We start from the raw sequence: 26,689 nt of genomic DNA, 5'->3' as shown, positions 1-26,689 counted from the left end.
GAGCTCTTTTTAGAGACAACACACATACGTAACTACATAGGCAGGCAGAAGAAAACCCCAGGTGTCATAAGATTTTTTCAAATGGGGAGAGGGATCTATCTACTTTTAATTCCTAGGGTTCCATGAGGATAACAGAAGTCTCTCCCCACTCAGATGTACATTAAAAGTGGCAAGGCAAAATCAAGAAAAATAATTCAGTCAACTGAAAAAAACCTTTTTTTTCCAGAAAAACAAGGTCCAATAAAAGGAAAACATAAAGGCCTTATAAATAGAACTATAACTTGGATATCCACTTTAATTAAGCTGAGTGCTCCTTAAGAAAATCCTTTTAACTCCATTATTAGCCAACTTTGGTTGGGCCAAGCTGCCAATACTTTTGGCTTTCAAACTTTACTAAAGGCTTAGAGAAAGGAAAATCCAAGGCAATTCATGAAGGGGAAGAGAGTCAGTAAGCAGCAAAAGGTTATGCAGATATGAAACCATAAAGGACTCATTTGCTAAGCTAGGATTGAACCTGGGGCCACCATTGTAAAATGGCAGAGGCTAGAATAAAACATTGCCACGTGGTTACAGGTCTTGCTCTCAAGGACAACAAGGTGGAGGCCTGCAGCAAAGTTTGCTGTGGACTATACAGAAAGTCATGCAAAGCACACTAGATTGGTTGCAGCTTAAGACGAACCTCACAAATCCTTTCTCACAACTAAAACTACAGAAAATATAAATAGTGATCCCCATCATTCCCGGCCCAGCAAAATGTCTTCCAAAAAGAAAAAAAACCTCGTGTAAGAGTCACCTGCTGACAAGGTAGAGAAAAGGATGAGACAGCTTAGATGCAGGGCTATGTTAACTGCTGACAGGGTGGAGAAGAGAAAAGGATGCCTGGGGGAAGAACCTATTATTCTTATGCCAGTTTTTCCTCCACTAGGGAGAGAAGCATAATTGCTGTGGGATGGAACTGGACTCCCTGGCTGGGATAGTGGGAGACTCCACGGGCGCTTGGCAGGGAATGCCAGCCAGCCTCACGGGGCCCTTGGGTCATGCGTCCCAGCCCTGGCAGGGAGGGGAGGGCAGCGGGGAACTGCTGCTCGCCCATCTGTACCAAAAAAAAGAAAGAAAAGGCCATGGAAAGGCTGGGTTGGATTGAGGCCGACATTCCGAATCTCAGGAGCAATAGGAGTGGGGGCACAGTTTCCTTTATCCTCAGAAGAAATCCGAAGGAAAAAAGGCTTAGAAGTGAAAGAGAAAAAGGTTTTTTGTTTTTTTTTTTTGGTTTGCATCTCACTAACCCTTTCTCAAGCCTTATGTTTTGCAAACAGTATGTTGTAGGAAAAAACCGGGTTCTTGTCACAGGATCAGGAAAGATTAGGCTTGCAGACACTTTGAAGGGTGAGTAGGGCAGGGTTTATTGGGTGAAAAGGACAAAAAGGCCCACAGGGACTCTCAGCAAAGACAGTCCTGCTATCAGGCTTTCTGTATCACAGATTGAATTCCTGGTTACCACATAAGAGCAGAAGGGGTCAAGCTCATCCCCCCTGCAAATGGCATGAACTTCCTAAGGCCCTGCCCTGTCCTTCCAGTAAGCAGGCTGGTCGGAGGTTCTCCAGGGTGCTCTTTTTACTTGGCCGTCTCATTATATATGAACAACAATTAATATCTGGATTCTCAGGATCAGAATGTCTTGATTGGTGTGCAGCTCTTTACTTGCTAGCTGTATGACCAAGAGCAATTTAAACTCTTGATGCCTCAGTTTTTCCATCTATGAAACGGAGAAAATAATTGTACATATTTCATAGGGTGATTGTGAGGAATAAATGCAATAATTCATTTACTCTTTTAACAAACATTTGTTGAGTTTTTCAGCTGGGCATGGTGGCTCACACCTGTAATGTCAGCACTTTGGGGGGCTGAGGTGAGCAGATCACTTGAGACCAGGAGTTTGAGATTGGCCTAGACAGTATGGCAAAACCCTGTCTCTACTAAAAATACAAAAATTAGCTGGGCGTGGTGGCGGTGTGTCTGCAATCCCAGCTACTCGGGAGGCTGAGACATGAGAATTGCTTGAGCCTGGGAGGTGGAGGTTGCAGTGAGCCGAGATCAAACCACTGCACTCCAGCCTGGGCAACAGAGTGGACCCTGTCTGAAAAACAAAAACAAACATTTGTTGAGTTTTATTTATGCTAAAACTCTGGGGATACAGTGGGGAGCAAATGGATGCATATACTGCCTTCATGGAATGACAGTGATCAAATAGTCACACTTAAATTCAGTCTCTCATTGAAATGTAACATTACAATGGTGACAAAGGCATTAAGGAATTAGTTCATAGTATGATGAGGCCTATGATAAAAGGATGTGAAGTAGTTAGATTAGAATAGGCTTTTTTGAAGAAGGAAGGATTGAACTGAATTCTGGAGAAAAAATACAGCATATCAGATAGAGGAAACATGCTAAGATTTTTTTTTCATGGGAGGGAGTATGGTGAGTACATGATGAAGTGAAAGATGCTGCTGGAGAGTTAGGAGCCTTACAATTCATGGCCTTGTAAATCATATCAAAGAAATTTTGTATTTAACCCAAGAGGAATGGGAGCCTTACAATTTATGGCCTTGTAAATCATATCAAAGGAATTTTGTATTTATCCTAAGAGGAATAGGACACTCCAGATAATTTTAGCAGGGAGTGACTTGATCAGATTTGCATTTCAAAAAGCACATTTGGCCTGAAGGAGAAAAGTATATTAAGGTAGAACAGTTAAGAGTAGACAGACAATCACAGTAGCCAGAGGAGAGATGATGGTGGCTTCCTCTGGGAGGTGGTAGTAGTAGTAAGAAAAAGTGATGTAGGATGACATTACCACTTGTTAAAAATACTCTTCTTTCTCCATTGAATTGCTTTTGCACATTTATTAAAAAAATCAACTGGCCGTGTTTGCATGGGTCTATTTCTGGGCTCTCTTATATTGTCTTGGTGTATTTGTCTATTCATTTGCCAATATTGCAGTGTCTTGATTACTGTAGATTTAATACTAAGTCTTAGAATTGGGTAATGTGATTCCTCCAACGTTATTATTCATTTTCAAAATTGTTTTAGCTATTCTAGTTCCTTTACGTTTCCATATAAATTTTAGAATTAGCTTTTCTTTTTTTCTTTTTTATTTTTTTTGAGATGGATTCTCGCTTTGTTGCCCAGGCTGGAGTGTAGTGGCGTGATCTCAGCTCACTGCAAGCTCCGCCTCCTGGGTTCATGCCATTCTCCTGCCTCAGCCTCCTGAGCAGCTGGGACTACAGGCACCCACTACTACGCCCGGCTAATTTTTTGTATTTGTAGTAGAGATGGGGTTTCACTGTGTTAGCCAGGATGGTCTCTATTTCCTGACCTTGTGATCTGCCTGCCTCGGCCTCCCAAAGTGCTGGGATTACAGGCGTGAGCCACCACACCCAGCCTAGAATTAGCTTTTCTATACCTTAAAAAACACTTGCTGAAATTGTTGTTGGAATTGTGTGAAATATATAGATTAATTTGGGTTGAACTGATGTCATTAGTATGTTGAGTACATGAACATAGTATCTGTTTCTATTTATATAGATTTTCTTTATAATAATTTATTTCATTAGCATTTTGCAGTTTTCAGCATACAGTACTGTAAATGTTATATTAGGTTTATACCTAAGTATTTCTCTTTTTGCAGGTATTTTAAATAACTACCAAATAGGCATTTGATTTCTTTTTCTTGCCTTATTGCTTGGGCTCAGACTTCCAGTATGCTGAATAACAGTGGTGAGCTTGTAAATCTTTGATATCCTGATCTTAAGAGAAAAACATTCAGTGTTTTACCATTAAGTTATGATGTTACTTGCAGGTTTTTTGTAGAAAGTTCCCTTGTATTTCTAGTTCACTGAAAGTTTTTATTATGAATTGATGTTAAATTGTGTCAAATGCTTTTTCTGTGTCAGTTTATATGATCATGTGGTTTTTCTTCTTCAGACCATTAATGTGGTGTAGACATTCATTTACCAATATTGAATGAGCCTTGCATTTCCAGGATAAACCCCATTTGGTGTTGAGTATTGTACTTTTTTCTATATTACTGAATTTTATTTGTTAATATTTTGCTGAGGATTCTTATATTTGAGTTCATAAGAGATACTGGTCTATAGATATCTTTTGTTTTGCTCTCTATGTCTGGTTTTGGAGACAAAGTAATGCTGGCTTTATAAAATGAACTGAGAAGCTGTTTCACAGAGGCAGGTCTTTGCAAACTCCCAAAGTTCAAAGAAGCTTAGAGGCTGAAGAAAGAAGCTTACAAATCCAGTGTATTGGAAAAGTTTAATAGGGACTTACAAATAGAAGCCATGTGTGTCTCAAGTGGGGGCAAGACAAGATGATGAACCCCTGCATCATTATCCCCCAGACCCAGGGATTATATACCTTAGAGGAGGGGCACATGTGCATCAGAGGCAATACTAGGAATATGCCCTAAGGGCAGAATTTACTGGAAGTACCTTCTTGTACACAAGGAACAATAGATAAACTGGAAATCTTAGAGGCCTTTCTGGAACAGGGGTTAAGCAGAAGCCAACGTGGTAGATTAGCTTCCAAAATAGAGTTGTTTTAGGCTCCATAGAAGCTTTTGTTTCTTTCTGTTTTCTGGAAGAGACTGTGTAGAATTGTTATAATTTCTTCTTTAAGTGTTTAGTAGAATTCTCTAGTGAAACCACTTGGGCCTGGAGATTTCTTTTTGGCAAGGTCTTCAGTATGGATTTATTTTTCTTTATTGTTATAGAACTATGCAGGTTACCTGTTTAATCTTGAATGATTTTGGTAGTTTTTGGTTTTAAAGGAATTAGTCCATTTCACCCAAGTTGTCAAATTTCTGTACATAGAATTTTTTGTAGCTTTTCCTGTTATCCTTTTTAATATTTGTACGGTCTGCAGGATTACCTTCTTTTTGTTACTGATATTGGGCGTTGTGTCATTTCTCTTTTGTCTTTTTTTTTTTTTTTTTTTTGGAGATAGAGTCTTGTTCTGTCGCCCAGGTTGGAGTGCAGTGGCATGATCTAGGCTCACTGCAGCCTACACCTCCTGGGTTCAAGTGATTCTCCTGCTTCAGCCTCCTGAGTAGCTGGGATTACAGGCATGCACCACCACACCGTACTAATTTTTTGTATTTTTAGTAGAGGTGGGATTTCACCATATTGGCCAGGCTGATCTTGAACTCCTGACCTCAAGTGATGCACCCGCCTTGACCTCCCAAAGAGCTGGGATTACAAGTGTGAGCCACCGTGCCCGGCCCCTTTTTTGTTAGTCTTGATAGAGGTTTCTTAATTTTATAGATCTTTTTAAATAATTAGTGTATATTTCATTGATTCTTTCTATTGTTTTTCTGTTTTCAATCTCATTGTTTTCTGCTCATGTCTTTATTATTTCCTTCCTTCTGCTGCTTTGAGTTTATTTTGCTCTCTTTCTAGATTCCTAAGGTGGAAGTTTAGATTGTTTTGAGATCTTTCTTTTCTGTAAGCATTTGCATGCTATAAATTTCCTCTAGTCACCTTTTCAGCTGTATTTCACAAATTTTTATATGTTGTATTCTCATTTAGGTTAAAATATTTTTAAATTTCTCTTGAGGATTTTCCTTTGATCCCATGTAGAAGTTTGTTGTTTAATTTCCATGTATTTGGAGAATTTCCTGTTATTTTTTTGTTGTTCTTTCCTAGTTTAACTTTGTTATGGTCAGAGAATGTACTTTAAAAAAAATTTATTAAGGTTTGTTTTATATATCAGGATATGATATATCTTAGTGAATGTTCCATGTGCACTGAAAATAATATATATTCTGCTATTGTTAGGTAGAGTGTTCTATAATTGTCAAATAGGTTCAGTTGACTGATGGTGTTGTACAAATATATGTTTTTAATTGAATTTTTGAGTCTAATTCTATTATTTATTGAGAGAAGAGTGTTAAAACTAGTACAATTTTGGAATTGTTTGTTTATCTCTTTAATTCTATCAGTTATTGCTTCATGTGTTTTGAACTTCTGCTATAAATTTCACATTTGTATATAACTGCCATATCTTCTTGATGAATTGACCATTTGATTATAATTAAATGCCCTCTATTTCTGATAATACTTTTTTGTTTTAAAGTCTATTTTAACATATTATTATAGCCACTCCATGTTTCTTATGCTTGTTGTTTGCATGGTGTATCTTTAACCTACATTTGACTTTATATTTGTACATATGTGCTTATATGTAGCTTGCATGTAATTGAGTCTTCCTTCTTTATGCCCTTCGACAATCACTGCTAATTGGAGAATTTAGGCCATAGATACCTTTAAAAATTGCTGTTTAAGTGTTGATGTGGCTAGATTAGATTTACCATTTAAAAGTTGTTTTCTGTTTGCTCCTTTCATTTTGTTCCTCTATTAAACTCTCTGCCTTCTTTTGGGTTATTTGAATATTTTTTGGTATTCCATTTTAATGTATCTACTGGTATTTTATCTATACTTCTCTACATTTATTTTTGTAGCTATTCTAGGGATTACAATGTGTATCCATTACCTTGTCTATATTGAGTTAATATTGTACCACTTCATGTTGAATGTTGAAACTTTTTGACTATTTATGTCCTTTTCCCATTTTGTCCTTTGTGCCAGAGTTGTCATATATATTACATCTACATGCATTTACATCTTCATAAGACAGCTATAATTTTTGCTTTAGTAGTCATATGTTTTTTTAAATAACTTGAGGAAAAATGATCTTTTATATTTACTCCAATATTTACCAGTTGTGATATTCTTTATTTTTTCCTGAAGATCCACATTTACCTCTAATATTGTTCTCCTTCAGCCCGAAGAACTTCCTTTAGTATTTCTTGTAGTGCAGTTTTGCTGCTGACAAATTTTCTTAGTTTTTCTTTTTGAATATATTATTTATTTACTCTTCATTCTGAAAGGATTTTATTTTATTTTTTAGGTATAGGATTGTGGGTTGACAGTTTTGTTTCTTTCAGCACCTTAAAGATGATGTCTTATTGTCTTGGGTCCTCCATGTTTTCTAATGAGAGACCACATACTTTCAAGATTTTCTCCTTAACTTTGATTTTTCAGCAGTATGTAAGTGAAGTTGAATTATTATATTTGAGTTTCACTGCACTTCATAAATCTGTAAATTTTTAACTTTCTTCAAATATGGGAAGTTTTGGCCATTTAAATGTTTTTCTGCCCTATTTTTGCTGTCTTCTCCTTTTAAGATTACAATTATACATTGATTTGATCTTTTTATATTGTTCCATGGGTTCCTGAGGTGCTATTCATTTTATTTCAATATTTTTCCTCTCTGTTCTTCAGAGTATCATTTCTGTTGTTCTGATAGTCAGATTCACTGTCTCTTTCCTTGGAATCTCCATTATGCTCCTATGAGCATCCAATGAATTTTTTTTACCAGTTCTAAAATTTCCATTTTTCTTATTTTCTATTTCTTTCCTTAGATGTACTATCTTTTTATTCATTTTAAGAGTATTTCCTATACCTGATTGAGCATACTTGAATTAGCTGCATTAAAGTTCTCATCTGATAAAGTTCTCACATCTTGATTATACTGGGGTTAGTATATATTTGTTGCCTTTTCCCTTGAGAATGTTGACATTTTACCAGTTCTTTGTATGTTGAATAATTTTGGATTATATTCAGGACATTGTGAAGGTTATATTATGTAGATTCTATTATATTCTTCTGAATAATGTAAATGTTTTTGTTTTATCTATCTTTATTTTTGCTAGATTCAAAAATAAACTTTATCTCACCTTCTATGAATGGTGCTTCAAATCTTAATTCTCTAAGCCTTTGGTGTACTTCTTTTGACTCTGTATATGAATGTATGCTTCATGGGTTGTTTTTAAATTTGTGTAGTATTCATACATGGAATCAGGAGATTACTTTCGATGGTTCTTTGTTCTGTATGATTTCTCCTTTATATTCTGGCAGCTGGTCATGGTTCCCAGGGCTCCTTTCCCTGGTTCTACCAGGTTCCTCTAGCAAGAGAGATGGTGGGATTTCTATTGTAGTTTAAGCTGCCTATACCACACTGCTTAGCAGTGACATTTCACCATTGGGACAAAGCTACCAAAAACTGACAAACTCACTCCGCTTCAGCCACTGTGTTAATTTTTCTTTTTTCACTTGTTAAAATCCTTAGGTTATCTCTCTGTCTCTCTCTCTCTCCCCCTCCCTCCTTCTTTCCCTCTCTTTCTCCCTTGCCATCTACACACACACATACACACACACACACACACACACATTTATATGTATTTATTTATTTTGTCCAGAGTTTATAGAAGTTTTCAGTGGGAGAGTTGGTCTTTGGGCATGAGATTATAGTGACATACTAAAAGCTAAAAGACTGCTTCTATTTTTTGATCTGTCAAATTGAGACACAAAAATCTGACTTCCATAGGGTAGTGTAAAGAATGAAAATATATTTTAAGCATCTAGTGAGGGCTGGTCATATAGAAGTCATTCGAAAGCGTGAAACCATGGTTATTGTTATCAGTCTGTCTCCACAGCCCTTGACATAATTTAAACACTTTTCATCTTGCATTTGTTTTGGCACAGTAGTCTCATTACTGGCTTTCTTGTTTTTAGGTTCACCCTATTAAGCTTTCTTGTGCACTGTTGCTAGTGTTATCTTTTAAAATTACAAATATGATGATGTTATATTGTTACAGTAAAATTTATGATGATTCCACATTGTCTATAGATAAAATTCAAACTCCTTAACTACAATTAGTAGTTTTTATAATTAATAATATAGGACCTTTTATTGTGAGGCCTTTTATAAAATTGTTGTGATGTTGTGCTTGGGAAGACAAAGTAAAAAGTGAGTTCATAAATATATGCTGTGTTGGATAGTAGAAGGAATGATCAGAAATTAATCATCTGTAACTAAAGAATTAATTATTGTGTTCCAGGGCTGTGTCTATTGAATTGTCTGTCATCATGTTTAGTCTTTGAATTTACTTAATATTGACTAATTTTCTCTTTTTAAAGAATTTTAGCCAGGGGGAAGCTCATAGATCTTTCCATAGCTCCATTTGGCCAGTTTGATTACTTTGAATATGTGTATGGTTTGGTACTCCTGATTTGTTAATGTTTATAAATAGGGAGAAAAGGAAAAGCTTTTATATGAAAATAAACAATTTGAGAAGATTGCTGAAGAATTAAAAGGAACAGAACAAGAACTAATTGGTCTTCTCCAAGCCAGAGAGGTTTGTTTAAGGAAACATTTTTATTTTAAATATTTTGTTAGTAGAATATAGATTTATGAATTATGGTATAAGTATTTGTTTTGTTAAAGATTTCTTCACAAAATTCCTTTCAAAGCATTTGTTATTACATTAACATGTTTACGATTGATTTAAAACACATCTAGACAACCTCCACATTATAATGTGAGAAAGACCAACATTTAAAAGATCAATATGATGCATTATGGTTTATAATAGTTATATTTCTTGATGTCTTGAGTATTTTTTCTTTTGAGACAGAGTCTCACTATGTTGCCCAGGCTAGAGTGAAGTAGCTAATTCAAATGCACAGTAATTGCACACTAGCTTTGAACCCTGTGCTTCCTGGAACATCCCCTCAAGTAGCTAGGATTATAGGGGCACACCACCATGCCTAGCCAAGTATTTCTTAATTGGTACATTTGAAATTTAGCCTTCATTAAGTTAGGTTCTTAGTTTATAGTACTTTTTATAGTGCTCATGTTATAGTTTTAGAATTTGTATTTTAAAGTATGTTTCTAGTCCATGACAGAATTACACCTTGTCTTTTTGTAATAATAACATTTTAGTTTTTTAAGATACTACCTGATTTCATCAATTAATATATTTCTCCTTGATAATGTAAAATTTTAATTGAAATTAATTAGTTGGCAGAGTGATAAGAATATTTTATAACATGTAACTATTTTTCTGGTTGAATTTTACAATATCAAGATAGAATTTACTTACATTGAATATGTCATTGTTCATTGTTTTAAAATTATAGTGATTATAGTAATTATTCACTTTAAATTTACTCATTTAAAATATTTGACATAACCTGCCCAATTTTTGCCAAATATATGATTTAATTACTCAGTGAATATACCTTTCAAATGAGAAAATTGGAAAAACACTTGCCATAGTTATATATGTTTATTTTGCAGAAAGAAGTACATGATTTGGAAATACAGTTAACTGCCATTACCACAAGTGAACAGTATTATTCAAAAGAGGTTAAAGATCTGAAAACTGAGCTTGAAAATGAGAAGTATGTTTTCCATTTATGTAAGCATAGCTTATGTACTCAATTCCTAAGCTTTCTGGTGATAAATAATAACTTAATTATATTTAATATTTATTTGAATGTATTTGAAATTATATTTTTATTCTTAAGGATCTAAATAATGTGCTAATTTCATTGCTAAGGAAAGTACATATCACTGACATGAAAAAGAGTACACTGCAAAGTTTAGAAATACTTTACATCAATGTGCTCCTTTTCTCAGAGGTATTTAGTTCCTCATAAAAATAATCATTTTCAGTTCTAACTAGTTGTTTTGGTTGTTTTGCTAAATTATTTTATAGGTTTTTGTTGATAAAGTGTCAAAATAAAAATTTATTTCTTACATTATCCAAATAAAATATTGAATTGGATGATTTTACCTACGCAGTAAGTTTAATTTGGAGAGAAAGCGGGGGAAATTATTATTGTATTATTACTCAGAGAAAAGTAAATTCAAGTAGCCAGTCTAGTGGTGGTTAGCATGATTTTCCCCTTTTGGTGGCTTCTCAGTGCTAGATTAAATAAGAGAAGTAAACAGTTTATGCAGCATCCTCTCCCTTTTTATCTAATTCTCTATTTCTAGTACCTTTTCAATAGTACTTTTTTAAGGGCCCTAGGTAAAACTCATCTATGAACTAATGTCCCTTTTAATGAATGGACTGGTTAGTTATTTGTATTTTAATGTACATTTGTTATCCTTAGTATATTTGCTTTTCAACTTTTCATGGCTTAGTGAAACGCTTTATCTCTTCTTTGATGAATTTCCAGTATCATTAAATAGAAATAGATAATAGATGCTCCTAAAATCACTCTGTAGAGCCACATACTCCTCTGCCTTCATTTAAAATTGATATTGGATGTAACCAATACAGCAATAATCTCTCTTCCAAGGTAGAACATTTGAAATCTTTTAAGAGCAAATTAGGTGTTGTGCACAAAAGTTAAACTTAGGTTTTTTTTTTTTTTAATGAAAATGTCTTAATTAAACACAGCTCATGCCTCATGTACTACTTTAATCAAGTTATAGGAAATTTGAAATAACTTCTAAGAGACAGTCTAATGGAGAGGAAAAAATTATTGAAAAAAATAATGTACTTTTCAAAATTTGTGGAAAGTATGAAAGGATGAGCATACAGGGAACATGCAAGGAAATACATTGTGTGACATTTGAAAATTTAGTAAAGAAAAATTTCAAAAATATATAAATTAGAGGGAATAATGTAATGATCAACCTATCACCCAGCTTCAGGAATTATAAACCAATAGTCAATTTTGTTTCATGTTTTTCCCCCAGTCCATCATCCCTTTCCCCTATCATTATGTTGAATTAAATTCCATATTATGTCATTTCATTTGTAAATATTTTGGTATGACTTTTTTAAAAAAATAGGCTTAAGAATATTGAATTAACTTCACATTGCAACAAGCTTTCACTAGAAAACAAAGAACTCACACAGGAAACAAGTGATATGACCCTAGAACTCAAGAATCAGCAAGAAGATATTAATGTGAGTTGAAGAAGAAAGTGCTGGTGACTTAGTTTTCTTCCAATTAGTAGGTTAGAATAGATGACCTCTAAAGATCCTTTGAACTTTAAAGTCTGATTGCTTTAGAGCTAAAACTTTGTTTTAGAAGAAAAATATGCATATTGGTCTTATAGGGTGGTAATGGGTGACAGAGGCTACCCTCTGATTAATGTGGAGGCCACTCCTAGAACAAGTTAATCTAATTTTAGGCATCAAGATTTTTAAAAACCATCTAGTCATATAAGATGGTATTTATTAAGGTATTTATTAAGTCATATAAGATTGTGGAGGATACAATGATGAATAAAATGTCACCCTTTCTCTTTAAGAACTTATGACTTAATAAAAATAGTAATTTCTCACATAGCTTAAGCAAAATAGTATGTCATATGTGTTGTTAGTGGGACAAAGTGTTATCAGAGTTTGCAGGATCACTTCTGTTTTGGATAAAGAGAAGGCTTCTGAGAGACTATAGCATTGATTTTGGTCTTAAAAGATGAATTATGAGTTCAGTAGGTAACAATGAATGGAAAACATTACTTGAAGTGACAATATGAACAAAGGATACAGACTCAAAGTAACACTGGAAAACCAAATGAGACTTGTTTTGTTAACTATTGTATAGGGATTGTTGGGAGAATAATTAAAGTAAGGCTTAAAATGTAGTATGAAACTATACAAGTTGAAAAGCCCATTTTTTTTTTGCTTTATGTATAACTAAATAAATTTTATACTGACAGATAAAGGTCTTAAATAGTAGTTTAATTTTATTTTTGTTTAAACAAAATAATTGATATAAACAATGTTATTTCTTTAGAATAACAAAAAGCGAGAAGAAAGGATGTTGAAACAAATAGAAAATCTGGAAGAAACAGAAACCCAATTAAGGCAAGACTAACAAATTGGCCTTTTTTTGTCTGGCAAAATATTTTGATATTTCTTTTCTATTAACTTGTTATCATTAATTTAAATTGGACTGATGTTGAATATTGTATGAAGTAAAAATTAGACATAAATCACTGTTGTGGAATCCTGCTTAAAATAAAATTATAATAATGTCTACTTTGTGCTTAGTGTTAAAAGTTAGTGAGATTAGATAGAAATTTTAAAGCATCATAAACCTTCTAATTCTTTAATATTTAATTAAGAAAATATATTAATCACATTTCATAAAATATAGAAATCTTAAAAATTACTTCTAATCATATGAATGATTATAATACTGGAGTTTTATACCCGCTCTATATTTTAAAGAATGTATTTGGTTTTTGCTTATAACCATACACATATAATTTTATATGTGGTTTTTCCATTTGATATTATTTTTAGCATTATTAATGTTTTTATGTTTTTTCATAGTCATCTATTTTATGTCCATCTACCAGTCATTCAAGTGGATGTAATGACATTATTTTTGTCATTTTTACTTTTGGATATTTATGTTTTTTAGTTTTTCACTTTTTTTTTTTTTTTTTTTGAGACTGAGTCTCGGTCTGTCACCCAGGCTGGAGTGCAGTGGCGCGATCTCGGCTCACTGCAAGCTCCGCCTCCCGGGTTTACGCCATTCTCCTGCCTCAGCCTCCCAAGTAGCTGGGACTACAGGCGCCCGCCACCTCACCTGGCTAGCTTTTTATATTTTTAGTAGAGACGGGGTTTCACCGTGTTAGCCAGGATGGTCTCGATCTCCTGACCTCGTGATCCACCCGTCTCGGCCTCCCAAAGTGCTGGGATTACAGGTGTGAGCCACCACACCTGGCCTCTTGTTTGTACTTATATTCTGAAGCATTCAGTTTTGGCTTTTTACATTTGGTTAAAGAATGTGGTCTTTAAGACTTCCTTATTTCGAGTTATTTGAGATCTTCTTTAGACCTAATAATTTTATTATAATGTAACTCTTCCATTTTCTTTTAGAAATGAACTGGAATATGTGAGAGAAGAGCTAAAACAGAAAAGAGATGAAGTTAAATGTAAATTGGACAAGAGTGAAGAAAATGTATGTTGTATTTAATAATGGATTGTATCACAAAATTTCAAATCGTAAAAGCAACACCACATGTCTAAACTAAAATAAAGGGAAGTATACTGTTGTATAAATAATAGTGATCTAGAGACTGTCATCAGCCATCAACCTTAAATATTTAGGAAAAGTTGGATTATTTTACTACTAATCTGTTATCTATATCTAGAAGAAATAGTGGCATAATTCTGATTTTCTTTTAACATATGTTCGATATTTAATGTAGACTAACATTTTTTAGGCTAAACAAAAGGCTCATACTTCAGTAATATAAAATATATGGGTGACAAATTGTTTAATAATTTTGTGTCATGCTTTGGTGAATATGATATCAAATTAAGATAATAAGGTTTTTAGGGAAGAGTGTCATGAAAATGGAATAGTACAAGATATGTGACATGATTATAGTATATATTATACAGAGTGGAAGAAAATTGTGCCAAAGTAGAAAGATCGATCTAGATTATGAGGTCTTTGATTGTGTTTTTTTCATTCATTCAACAAATATTATTGACCACCTACTATGTGTCAGGCACGGTTCTGGGTGTTACATTTGGATTTCATTTATTTGGTAGATAGTAGTGATCTAATTAAAGTTTTTTATTGAGGAGGTGACACCGTCTAATATTTGCGAATGGAATGGGGAGAGATGAAAGGCATTGGAATCAGTTGGGAAGCTATTAAAAGTCATCTTGAAAGTTCTAAAAAAATTTGGAGAAGACTCTGGCCTAGTTCAATTCATACTTATTCCCAAGTCAATCATTGTGGCTAGGGGATAGAGTAACCTGGCTAAGCCTGAGCGGCATGTCCACTCATAGAGATAGAGTTAGCCCCCATCAAATTACATGAACTGAGCAGGACTACTGTGAATTTTATAGTAGAGGAATTCTTGCAGGAAAGGGTGTTGGCCAGACCACAACATAGGTCCTCTATTTGGATACTATTAGGGTCTATAGAAAGGACATCTAATTCAAACTTAAGCTAGGGCATGCTTCCTGAAAGAAGTCACATTCAGTGTGAAGCTTTAGATTAATAGGAATTAGTGGAGGACAGGTGGTGGACACAAGGATAGCAGGGAGGATAATATTCTAAGTTTAAAAAAACATAAACATTGTATGTGTAAGTCTGAAAGTATCAGAGCATGGCATATTTAAGTACAAAAAATTCATTGTAACTAAAAGATGGAGTTTAAGGTAGTGATGGTAGAGGGCAGAGTGAGGAAAGATGAGGGTAGGGAGAGGTAAGAATGGAGAGATGAAGGTGGGGAAAGATGAGGGTGGATCATTTAAGGCCACTTAAGCTGCATTTAGGAGTTTGAGGCCATTGAAGAATTTTGACATGAGGATCGTTAAAATTATATTTACACTTTTGAGAGCTGTAAAACTATTGAAACAGTTCAAGGATGAGATAAGGTACCATTTTAAAGGGCTTACAATAGACCAAGCACGTTCTGGGTTCTTTCTGTGTGTTATTTCACTTAACTAGAAGTCATTATTGCTCTTATTTTATAAAGTGAGAAATCAGACCTCCAAAGGATAAAAACCTTCAAAAGGTTACATGACTAAGAAAGAAGTAGTAGAGCTGGTCTTCTACATTCTTTAAACTATACCACATTCTCCTCCCTGAAAAGCTATTTTTCTTTTAATTCATATTTATTAGTTAAATTCAGCCTGAAAAAAATGAACTTAATATGCTAAATACTTGGTATGTAATTCACTACTTTAAAATTTGTATCAGAGGCCACTGCAGATCATTAAGCCTATTGTTTGTTCATGGAGAAAAACATGAATTTAATTTTTAATGTAAAATAAAATCCTCCATTAAGAATTTAAAACACAATTTATTTTGCCAATATAGAAAATATTAGTGACGATTTAAGGAAAAAAATGAAATGCATGACAAATTTTTAGCATATTTCAGTTTCCCATATTTTGATTTCAACTTACCTGTTAAAACAGTTTCCCAGAAAGAATCCAGGTTGTAAACACTTCCCAGATATTTTGTGTGACATTAAATTTCGTTACACTTTTCTTCCCTCAATCTGCTACCTTAGTTCCGACATTTTTTATTTTATATATATTTTACCTATCTGAGCCTCAGTTTCTTCATCTCTCAAATGGAGATAATACCTATCCTTTCTATCTCATTGGATTGTTGCAAAGTTTGGAATTAAACATTGCAAAGATAAGAATGATGAATGTTGACATAAAAGCAGTAACATAAAAATGATTTTTTAACTGAGAAAAATTATATTTATGGTATACAAAGTGATGTTTTGATGTATGTATACATTGTGAAATGATTAAATCATGCTAGTTAACATATTCATTACTTCACAAAGAAAGATGCGTTTTTTTTAAAAAAGGGATACTGAGGCTGAGTATAGTGGCTCACACCTGTAATCCCAGCACTTTGGGAGGCCGGAGTGAGAGGATCACTTGAACCCAGGAATTGGAGGTTGCAGTGAGCTATGATTGCATTTGTATTTAGATGATCTTTATTAAAATTTGTGATTTTAGTATAATTTTTATATTAATGGAATTACCATGATTTTGAAGTGACATTTATCAGTACTTTATGCAATATTTTTATTAGTCTGAAATTGCCTGTTTTGACTGGAATACTGAATAAAATAGCTATAATTTCTCAAAATTTTTTAGTGTAACAATTTAAGGAAACAAGTTGAAAATAAAAACAAGTATATTGAAGAACTTCAGCAGGAGGTATGTATTTTTTATAAATATTCTCAAAATCAAACTGATATTTTCATCACAGTTTTAGAGAATAATGCTTTCTCTTCCTTTAGTAATTTGAGTCTAAGTCAGTGGCAAGGTAAGTTTGAATAACTTTAGTACTAAATATAATTATTTTTACTTTTAACAGAATAAGGCCTTGAAAAAAAAAGGTACAGCAGAAAGCAAGCAACTGAATGTTTATGAGATAAAGGTATTTGGCATCTTTTTTTTGTTTTTTAAATATTAAGAGATGAGAATTTAGATATTTTATTCTACTTGTTTATGCAGTATAAATTGAAAAGTTGAAAGGTTGTTATCTTTTTAAATAGGGGAGATCAATTCTTTTAGTTGTAATAGAGTATACATCTGTGATTTAGCATGCACATATCTTCTTAAGCTTGGATTCAAGCAGCTTAAGAATATATGTGCATGCATGAGCTCTTTGTGTGTGGTCATATTCCCTACTTCCATATTAAAAAGTGAAATTGAGTAAGTGGAATGGATTCTTGGAATCTACATTTTAAAAAGCTCTATGTGTGATTATCCTGCTGCAGAAGGGGATTGAGAACCATTTACTTGTATAAAACAAATTAAAGCCTTACAGTATAAGCTCCTAATATTAGAGCCATATTTTGTAACTTTATTCCTATGTCTTTGAACAATGACTGACAGTAAGTATTCAATAAATAGTTTTTGAATTATGAATGGAAAGCAGCAGTTCTCATTGTATTAATTATGTGCTCTTTGGGAGGAAACATAAAAATCTTATACCTTCCTTTAATGGTATTTGAAATTAAAAATATGTAAATGTGATTAAAAATTAAGTCAAGGATTTTCATAGACTGTTGACATTCTATATAAACATAGCAGATTCATATATCTTATAATTCAGCTCTTCTATTCCTAGGTAGAGTAAGGAGAAAGGTACAAAAATATTTATAGCAGCATTCTTTGTATTAGCCCCAAACAGAAGACAACACAAATGTCAATCAATAGTATAAAAATCAGTCAATAAAAAATAACACCAAAATAATCCAGATGTTAGAATTAGCAGATAAAGTCTTTTTTTTTTTTTTTTTTTTTTTTTTTTTTTTTTATTTATTATTATTATACTTTAAGTTGTAGGGTACATGTGCATAACGTGCAGGTTTGTTACATATGTATACTTGTGCCATGTTGCTGTGCTGCACCCATCAACTCGTCATTTACATCAGGTATAACTCCCAATGCAATCCCTCCCCCCTCCCCCCTCCCCATGATAGGCCCCGGTGTGTGATGTTCCCCTTCCTGAGTCCGAGTGATCTCATTGTTCAGTTCCCACCTATGAGTGAGAACATGCGGTGTTTGGTTTTCTGTTCTTGTGATAGTTTGCTGAGAATGATGGATTCCAGCTGCATCCAAGTCCCTACAAAGGACTCAAACTCATCCTTTTTTATGGCTGCATAGTATTCCATGGTGTATATGTGCCACATTTTCTTAATCCAATCTGTCACTGATGGACATTTGGGTTGATTCCAAGTCTTTGCTATTGTGAATAGTGCTGCAATAAACATACGTGTGCATGTGTCTTTATAGCAGCATAATTTATAATCCTTTGGGTATATACCCAGTAATGGGATGGCTGGGTCATATGGTACATCTAGTTCTAGATCCTTGAGGAATCGCCATACTGTTTTCCATAATGGTTGAACTAGTTTACAATCCCACCAACAGTGTAAAAGCGTTCCTATTTCTCCACATCCTCTCCAGCACCTGTTGTTTCCTGACTTTTTAATGATTGCCATTCTAACTGGTGTGAGATGGTATCTCATTGTGGTTTTGATTTGCATTTCTCTGATGGCCAGTGATGATGAGCATTTTTTCATGTGTCTGTTGGCTGTATGAATGTCTTCTTTTGAGAAATGTCTGTTCATGTCCTTTGCCCACTTTTTGATGGGGTTGTTTGTTTTTTTCTTGTAAATTTGTTTGAGTTCTTTGTAGGTTCTGGATATTAGCCCTTTGTCAGATGAGTAGATTGCAAAAATTTTCTCCCATTCTGTAGGTTGCCTGTTCACTCTGATGGTAGTGTCTTTTGCTGTGCAGAAGCTCTTTAGTTTAATGAGATCCCATTTGTCAATTTTGGCTTTTGCTGCCGTTGCTTTTGGTGTTTTAGACATGAAATCTTTGCCCATGCCTATGTCCTGAATGGTACTACCTAGGTTTTCCTCTAGGATTTTTATGGTATTAGGTCTAACATTTAAGTCTCTAATCCATCTTGAATTAATTTTCGTATAAGGAGTAAGGAAAGGATCCAGTTTCAGCTTTCTACTTATGGCTAGCCAATTTTCCCAGCACCATTTATTAAATAGGGAATCCTTTCCCCATTTCTTGTTTCTCTCAGGTTTGTCAAAGATCAAATGGCTGTAGATGTGTGGTATTATTTCTGAGGACTCTGTTCTGTTCCATTGGTCTATATCTCTGTTTTGGTACCAGTACCATGCTGTTTTGGTTACTGTAGCCTTGTAGTATAGTTTGAAGTCAGGTAGCATGATGCCTCCAGCTTTGTTCTTTTGACTTAGGATTGTCTTGGAGATGCGGGCTCTTTTTTGGTTCCATATGAACTTTAAAGCAGTTTTTTCCAATTCTGTGAAGAAACTCATTGGTAGCTTGATGGGGATGGCATTGAATCTATAAATTACCTTGGGCAGTATGGCCATTTTCACAATATTGATTCTTCCTATCCATGAGCATGGTATGTTCTTCCATTTGTTTGTGTCCTCTTTGATTTCACTGAGCAGTGGTTTGTAGTTCTCCTTGAAGAGGTCCTTTACATCCCTTGTAAGTTGGATTCCTAGGTATTTGATTCTCTTTGAAGCAATTGTGAATGGAAGTTCATTCCTGATTTGGCTCTCTGTTTGTCTGTTACTGGTGTATAAGAATGCTTGTGATTTTTGCACATTAATTTTGTATCCTGAGACTTTGCTGAAGTTGCTTATCAGCTTAAGGAGATTTTGGGCTGAGACAATGGGGTTTTCTAAATATACAATCATGTCATCTGCAAACAGGGACAATTTGACTTCTTCTTTTCCTAACTGAATACCCTTGATTTCTTTCTCTTGCCTGATTGCCCTAGCCAGAACTTCCAACACTATGTTGAATAGGAGTGGTGAGAGAGGGCATCCCTGTCTTGTGCCAGTTTTCAAAGGGAATTTTTCCAGTTTTTGCCCATTCAGTATGATATTGGCTGTGGGTTTGTCATAAATAGCTCTTATTATTTTGAGGTACGTTCCATCAATACCGAATTTATTGAGCGTTTTTAGCATGAAGGGCTGTTGAATTTTGTCAAAAGCCTTTTCTGCATCTATTGAGATAATCATGTGGTTCTTGTCTTTGGTTCTGTTTATATGCTGGATTATGTTTATTGATTTGCGAATGTTGAACCAGCCTTGCATCCCAGGGATGAAGCCCACTTGATCATGGTGGATAAGCTTTTTGATGTGTTGCTGAATCCGGTTTGCCAGTATTTTATTGAGGATTTTTGCATCGATGTTCATCAGGGATATTGGTCTAAAATTCTCTTTTTTTGTTGTGTCTCTGCCAGGCTTTGGTATCAGGATGATGTTGGCCTCATAAAATGAGTTAGGGAGGATTCCCTCTTTTTCTATTGATTGGAATAGTTTCAGAAGGAATGGTACCAACTCCTCTTTGTACCTCTGGTAGAATTCAGCTGTGAATCCATCTGGTCCTGGACTTTTTTTGGTTGGTAGGCTATTAATTGTTGCCTCAATTTCAGAGCCTGCTATTGGTCTATTCAGGGATTCAACTTCTTCCTGGTTTAGTCTTGGAAGAGTGTAAGTGTCCAGGAAATTATCCATTTCTTCTAGATTTTCCAGTTTATTTGCGTAGAGGTGTTTATAGTATTCTCTGATGGTAGTTTGTATTTCTGTGGGGTCGGTGGTGATATCCCCTTGATCATTTTTAATTGCGTTGATTTGATTCTTCTCTCTTTTCTTCTTTATTAGTCTGGCTAGTGGTCTGTCAATTTTGTTGATCTTTTCAAAAAACCAACTCCTGGATTCATTGATTTTTTGGAGGGTTTTTTGTGTTTCTCTCTCCTTCAGTTCTGCTCTGATCTTAGTTATTTCTTGCCTTCTGCTAGCTTTCGAATGTGTTTGCTCTTGCTTCTCTAGTTCTTTTAATTGCGATGTTAGAGTGTCAATTTTACATCTTTCCTGCTTTCTCTTGTGGGCATTTAGTGCTATAAATTTCCCTCTACACACTGCTTTAAATGTGTCCCAGAGATTCTGGTATGTTGTATCTTTGTTCTCATTGGTTTCAAAGAACATCTTTATTTCTGCCTTCATTTCGTTATGTACCCAGTAGTCATTCAGGAGCAGGTTGTTCAGTTTCCATGTAGTTGAGCGGTTTTGATTGAGTTTCTTAGTCCTGAGTTCTAGTTTGATTGCACTGTGGTCTGAGAGACAGTTTGTTATAATTTCTGTTCTTGTACATTTGCTGAGGAGTGCTTTACTTCCAATTACGTGGTCAATTTTGGAGTAAGTATGATGTGGTGCTGAGAAGAATGTATATTCTGTTGATTTGGGGTGGAGAGTTCTATAGATGTCTATTAGGTCTGCTTGCTGCAGAGATGAGTTCAATTCCTGGATATCCTTGTTAACTTTCTGTCTCGTTGATCTGTCTAATGTTGACAGTGGAGTGTTGAAGTCTCCCATTATTATTGTATGGGAGTCTAAGTCTCTTTGTAAGTCTCTAAGGACTTGCTTTATGAATCTGGGTGCTCCTGTATTGGGTGCATATATATTTAGGATAGTTAGCTCTTCCTGTTGAATTGATCCCTTTACCATTATGTAATGGCCTTCTTTGTCTCTTTTGATCTTTGATGGTTTAAAGTCTGTTTTATCAGAGACTAGTATTGCAACCCCTGCTTTTTTTTGTTCTCCATTTGCTTGGTAAATCTTCCTCCATCCCTTTATTTTGAGCCTATGTATGTCTCTGCGTGTGAGATGGGTCTCCTGAATACAGCAGACTGATGGGTCTTGACTCTTTATCCAGTTTGCCAGTCTGTGTCTTTTAATTGGAGCATTTAGTCCATTTACATTTAAGGTTAAGATTGTTATGTGTGAACTTGATCCTGCCATTATGATATTAACTGGTTATTTTGCTCATTAGTTGATGCAGTTTCTTCCTAGCCTCAATGGTCTTTACATTTTGGCATGTTTTTGCAATGGCTGGTACCGGTTGTTCCTTTCCATGTTTAGTGCTTCCTTCAGGATCTCTTGTAAGGCAGGCCTAGTGGTGACAAAATCTCTAAGCATTTGCTTATCTGTAAAGGATTTTATTTCTCCTTCACTTATGAAACTTAGTTTGGCTGGATATGAAATTCTGGGTTTAAAATTCTTTTCTTTAAGAATGTTGAATATTGGCCCCCACTCTCTTCTGGCTTGTAGAGTTTCTGCTGAGAGATCTGCTGTTAGTCTGATGGGCTTCCCTTTGTGGGTAACCCGACCTTTCTCTCTGGCTGCCCTTAAGATTTTTTCCTTCATTTCAACTTTGGTGAATCTGGCAATTATGTGTCTTGGAGTTGCTCTTCTCGAGGAGTATCTTTGTGGCGTTCTCTGTATTTCCTGGATTTGAATGTTGGCCTGCCCTACTAGGTTGGGGAAGTTCTCCTGGATGATATCCTGAAGAGTGTTTTCCAACTTGGTTCCATTTTCCCCCTCACTTTCAGGCACCCCAATCAGACGTAGATTTGGTCTTTTTACATAATCCCATACTTCTTGCAGGCTTTGTTCGTTTCTTTTTCTTCTTTTTTCTTTTGGTTTCTCTTCTCGCTTCATTTCATTCATTTGATCCTCAATCGCTGATACTCTTTCTTCCAGTTGATCGAGTCGGTTACTGAAGCTTGTGCATTTGTCACGTATTTCTCGTGTCATGGTTTTCATCTCTTTCATTTCGTTTAGGACCTTCTCTGCATTAATTACTCTAGCCATCAATTCTTCCACTTTTTTTTCAAGATTTTTTGTTTCTTTGCGCTGGGTACGTAATTCCTCCTTTAGCTCTGAGAAATTTGATGGACTGAAGCCTTCTTCTCTCATCTCGTCAAAGTCATTCTCCGTCCAGCTTTGATCCGTTGCTGGCGATGAGCTGCGCTCCTTTGCCGGGGGAGATGCGCTCTTATTTTTTGAATTTCCAGCTTTTCTGCCCTGCTTTTTCCCCATCTTTGTGGTTTTATCATCTTTGATGATGGTGATGTACTGATGGGGTTTTGGTGTAGGTGTCCTTCCTGTTTGATAGTTTTCCTTCTAACAGTCAGGACCCTCAGCTGTAGGTCTGTTGGAGATTGCTTGAGGTCCACTCCAGACCCTGTTTGCCTGGGTATCAGCAGCAGAGGCTGCAGAAGATAGAATATTTCTGAACAGCGAGTGTACCTGTCTGATTCTTGCTTTGGAAGCTTCCTCTCAGGGGTGTACTCCTCCCTGTGAGGTGTGGGGTGTCAGACTGCCCCTAGTGGGGGATGTCTCCCAGTTAGGCTACTCAGGGGTCAGGGACCCGCTTGAGCAGGGAGTCTGTCCCTTCTCAGATCTCAACCTCCGTGTTGGGAGATCCACTGCTCTCTTCAAAGCTGTCAGACAGAGTCGTTTGCGTCTGTGCAGAGGTGTCTGTGTGTCTTAGTTTACTGTGCCCTGTCCCCAGAGGTGGAGTCTACAGAGACAGGCAGGTTTCCTTGAGCTGCTGTGAGCTCCACCCAGTTCGAGCTTCCCAGCAGCTTTGTTTACCTACTTAAGCCTCAGCAATGGCGGGCGCCCCTCCCCCAGCCTCGCTGCTGCCTTGCCGGTAGATCACAGACTGCTGCGCTAGCAACGAGGGAGGCTCCGTGGGTGTGGGACCCTCCCGGCCAGGTGTGGGATATGATCTCCTGGTGTGCCTGTTTCCTAAAGCGCAGTATTGGGGTGGGAGTTACCCGATTTTCCAGGTGTTGTGTGTCTCAGTTCCCCTGGCTAGGAAAAGGGACTCCCTTCCCCCTTGCGCTTCCCAGGTGAGGCAATGCCTCGCCCTGCTTCAGCTCTCGCTGGTCGGGCTGCAGCAGCTGACCAGCTCCGATCGTCCGGCACTCCCCAGTGAGATGAACCCAGTACCTCAGTTGAAAATGCAGAAATCACCGGTCTTCTGTGTCGCTGGCGCTGGGAGTTGGAGACTGGAGCTGCTCCTATTCGGCCATCTTGCTCCGCCCCTCGATAAAGTCTTTTATGCAGCTATTATAAACATCCTCAAAGACAGAAAGGAAAATATGGTCATAACGAAAGATCAAATGGGGAATGTCAGTGAAGAAATGGAAACTGAAAATAATCAAATGGAAGTTCTAGAACTGAAAAGTAAAATGTCTTTAAAAACCAAAACCAAAACCAAAGCCAAAACCAAATGGTCCTAATAGTAGATTGAAGACAAATGAATCAAGTGTCAGTAAACTGGAAGCTGGATAAGTAGAAATTATCTAGTCAGAGGTACACAGAAGAAGATTTTTTAAAAGAGGAATAGTGCCTCGGTGGCCTGTAGAACAATAACAAGTGTTTTTAAGTGTGTAATTGGAATCCTCAAGTAAGAAGAGAAAGAGAATAGGGCAAATAAAATTTTCACTTTTGAGACAGAGTCTCACCCTGTCACCCAGGCTGGAGTATGCAGTGGAGCGATCACAGCTCACCACAGCCTCGACCTCCTGGACTCAGGTGATCCTCCTACCCTAGCCTCCTGAGTAGCTAGGACTACAGGTGTATGCCATCACATCCAGCTAATTTTTGTATTTTTGGTAGCGATGGGGTTTTGCCATGTTTCCCAGGCTGATCTTGAACTCCTCGGCTCAAGTGATCCACCTGCCTCAGCCTCCCAAATTGCTAGGATTATAGGTATGAGTGACTGTACCTGACCTTGACAAATAAAATTAATTGAGAAATTTCTCAAAAATTTATCACACTTAAACTCGCAGATCCATGGCCCTCAGCAAATCCAAAGCAAGATAGACACAAAACCTTATGCCGGCAGTCATATCTTAGTCAAAGTGCTAAAACCAAAGATAAAAAGAAACTTTTAAAAGCAGACCAAAAAAAATGTCACATTGCACAACAATGACATAGATACATATAAAATGACATAGATGGTGACTGACCTTGTATCAGGACAGTGAAGGTCAGATGACAAAGGAATGACATTTATAAAATGCTAACAAAAATAAACCATCAACCCAGAATTCTGTATGCAGCAAAAATCTTTATAAAATGAAGACAACATGACATCAAAAGCTGTACCCTAAGCAATACTAAAGGAATTTCTTCAAGCTGAAGGAAAATGGCATTAGATGGAAACTTTGATCAATAGAAGAAGTGAAAAGCACTGGAAATGGTAAATACTGAGATGAATTTAAAAGGCAACATATTTTTCTTTTAATTTTAAAAGGGTATATATGGCTGCTTAAAGGAAAACAAATTGCTATTATAGAGTTTATAATCGATGTGACTTCCATAACACAAAGGACAAGGGAGTAAATATAACTATTTTGTTGTAAAATTTTTACATTGCATATGAAATAGTTACAATATTAACACTTAGAGTTTGATAAGTTAGTGATATATACTATCCTCCTTAGAGCAACCACTACAAAATAATGCAACAAAGTATAGCTGTCTTAGTTTAGGTTTCTATAACAAAGTACCGTAGACTGGGTGGCGTATAAACAATGAACATTTATTTCTTACAGTACTTCAAGGCACTTCAATATTTTGGAATCGTTTGTTTAGAATTGGTATTATTTTTTCCTCAATAGCTTTGTAGAATTCATCAATAAATTCATCTTGGCCTGGAAAAAAAATATGGGCAAAGGACTTGAATAGATATTTCTCCAAAGATACACAAATGGCCAATAAGCACATAAAAATGAAAATATGCTTAATATCACTGTTCATTGCAAATCAAAATCTCATGAGATATTACCTCATATCTGTTAGAATGGGTACTAATGAAGTAATAGAAAATAACATGTTAATGAGGTTGTGGGGAAATTGGAACTCTCGAGCACTGATGATGGGAATGTCAGATGGTACAGTCAATGTGGAGAACAATTTTGTGGCTCCTCAAAAAAATAAAATTAGAATAACTATACGATCCTCTCATTTCACTTCTGGATATATACCTAAAAGAATTGAAAGCATAGTCTCAAAGAGATATGTGTTCACCTATGTTCATAGCAACATTATTCACAATAGCCAAAAGTTGGAAGCAACCCATGTGTCCATTGACAGAAGAATGGGTAGACTAAAGGTGGCCTCTGCATACAGTATTCCATACAGTATGGAAAATGTTTTGATGGTTTCTACTAAAACTACACATGCATCTACTGTGTGATCCAACAATTATTTTCCTAGATATTTACTTAAAATAAATGGAAACATGTCCACTAAAAATCTTGTACAAGAATATTCATGGTAGCTTTATCCAGAATGATAAAAAATGGAAACACATAAAATGTTCATTAAGAAGAGACTGGATAAACAAATTTGGTATATTCATACAATGTAATACTACTCAGAAATAAAAAAGACCTACTGATACTCACAGGAACATGGATGAATCTTGTAATATGCTGAATGAATAACCTATATACAAGAGAGTGTGTTTGGCATGATTTCATTTAAATGAAGTTTTTGAATCGACAAAACCAATTTATGGAGACAGAAAGAACAACGGTTGCCTCAGTAGGGTACTATTAGTTTGTTAAGGGATATGAGGGAACTTTCTGGGATTATGGAAATTATGTCTTGATTGGTATTGCCATTACATGGTTTTAAAAACAATTTGTCAAAGCTTATTAAACTTTACACTTAAAACCTTGCATTTTATTACGTGTAAATTATGTCTCATTGAAGTTGAACTCATCGATGAAAGCTACAGGGCCTAGAGTTCTCTTTATGCAAAGGCTTTTAATTTCTGAAACAACTTAATCATAGTTACAGTATAACTTAGTTGTTCTATTTCTTCAAGTTTGATAAATAATATTTTTCTGGGTTTCATCCAATTCATCTACATTTTCTA

The 26,689-nt window shown here is 35.5% G+C and overlaps 1 protein-coding gene across 1 annotated transcript in view; it reads left to right on the top strand.

Moving 5' to 3' along the window:
• Nucleotides 1-26,689, top strand: part of SYCP1 (synaptonemal complex protein 1) — a 116,953-nt gene that overhangs the window by 48,121 nt on the left and 42,143 nt on the right. Inside the window, exons 16-22 of the mRNA XM_077950631.1 lie at nucleotides 9,164-9,268; nucleotides 10,213-10,316; nucleotides 11,722-11,839; nucleotides 12,675-12,745; nucleotides 13,769-13,850; nucleotides 16,535-16,597; nucleotides 16,758-16,820. Coding sequence (XP_077806757.1) covers nucleotides 9,164-9,268; nucleotides 10,213-10,316; nucleotides 11,722-11,839; nucleotides 12,675-12,745; nucleotides 13,769-13,850; nucleotides 16,535-16,597; nucleotides 16,758-16,820 — 606 coding nt within the window. The remainder of the gene's footprint in view (nucleotides 1-9,163; nucleotides 9,269-10,212; nucleotides 10,317-11,721; nucleotides 11,840-12,674; nucleotides 12,746-13,768; nucleotides 13,851-16,534; nucleotides 16,598-16,757; nucleotides 16,821-26,689) is intronic.

The sequence above is a fragment of the Macaca mulatta genome, chromosome 1 (assembly GCF_049350105.2).
Source record: "Macaca mulatta isolate MMU2019108-1 chromosome 1, T2T-MMU8v2.0, whole genome shotgun sequence".
Taxonomy (NCBI): domain Eukaryota; kingdom Metazoa; phylum Chordata; class Mammalia; order Primates; family Cercopithecidae; genus Macaca; species Macaca mulatta.
The sequence above is the reverse complement of the archived record's forward strand: the minus strand, read 5'-3'. Positions and strand labels throughout refer to the sequence as shown.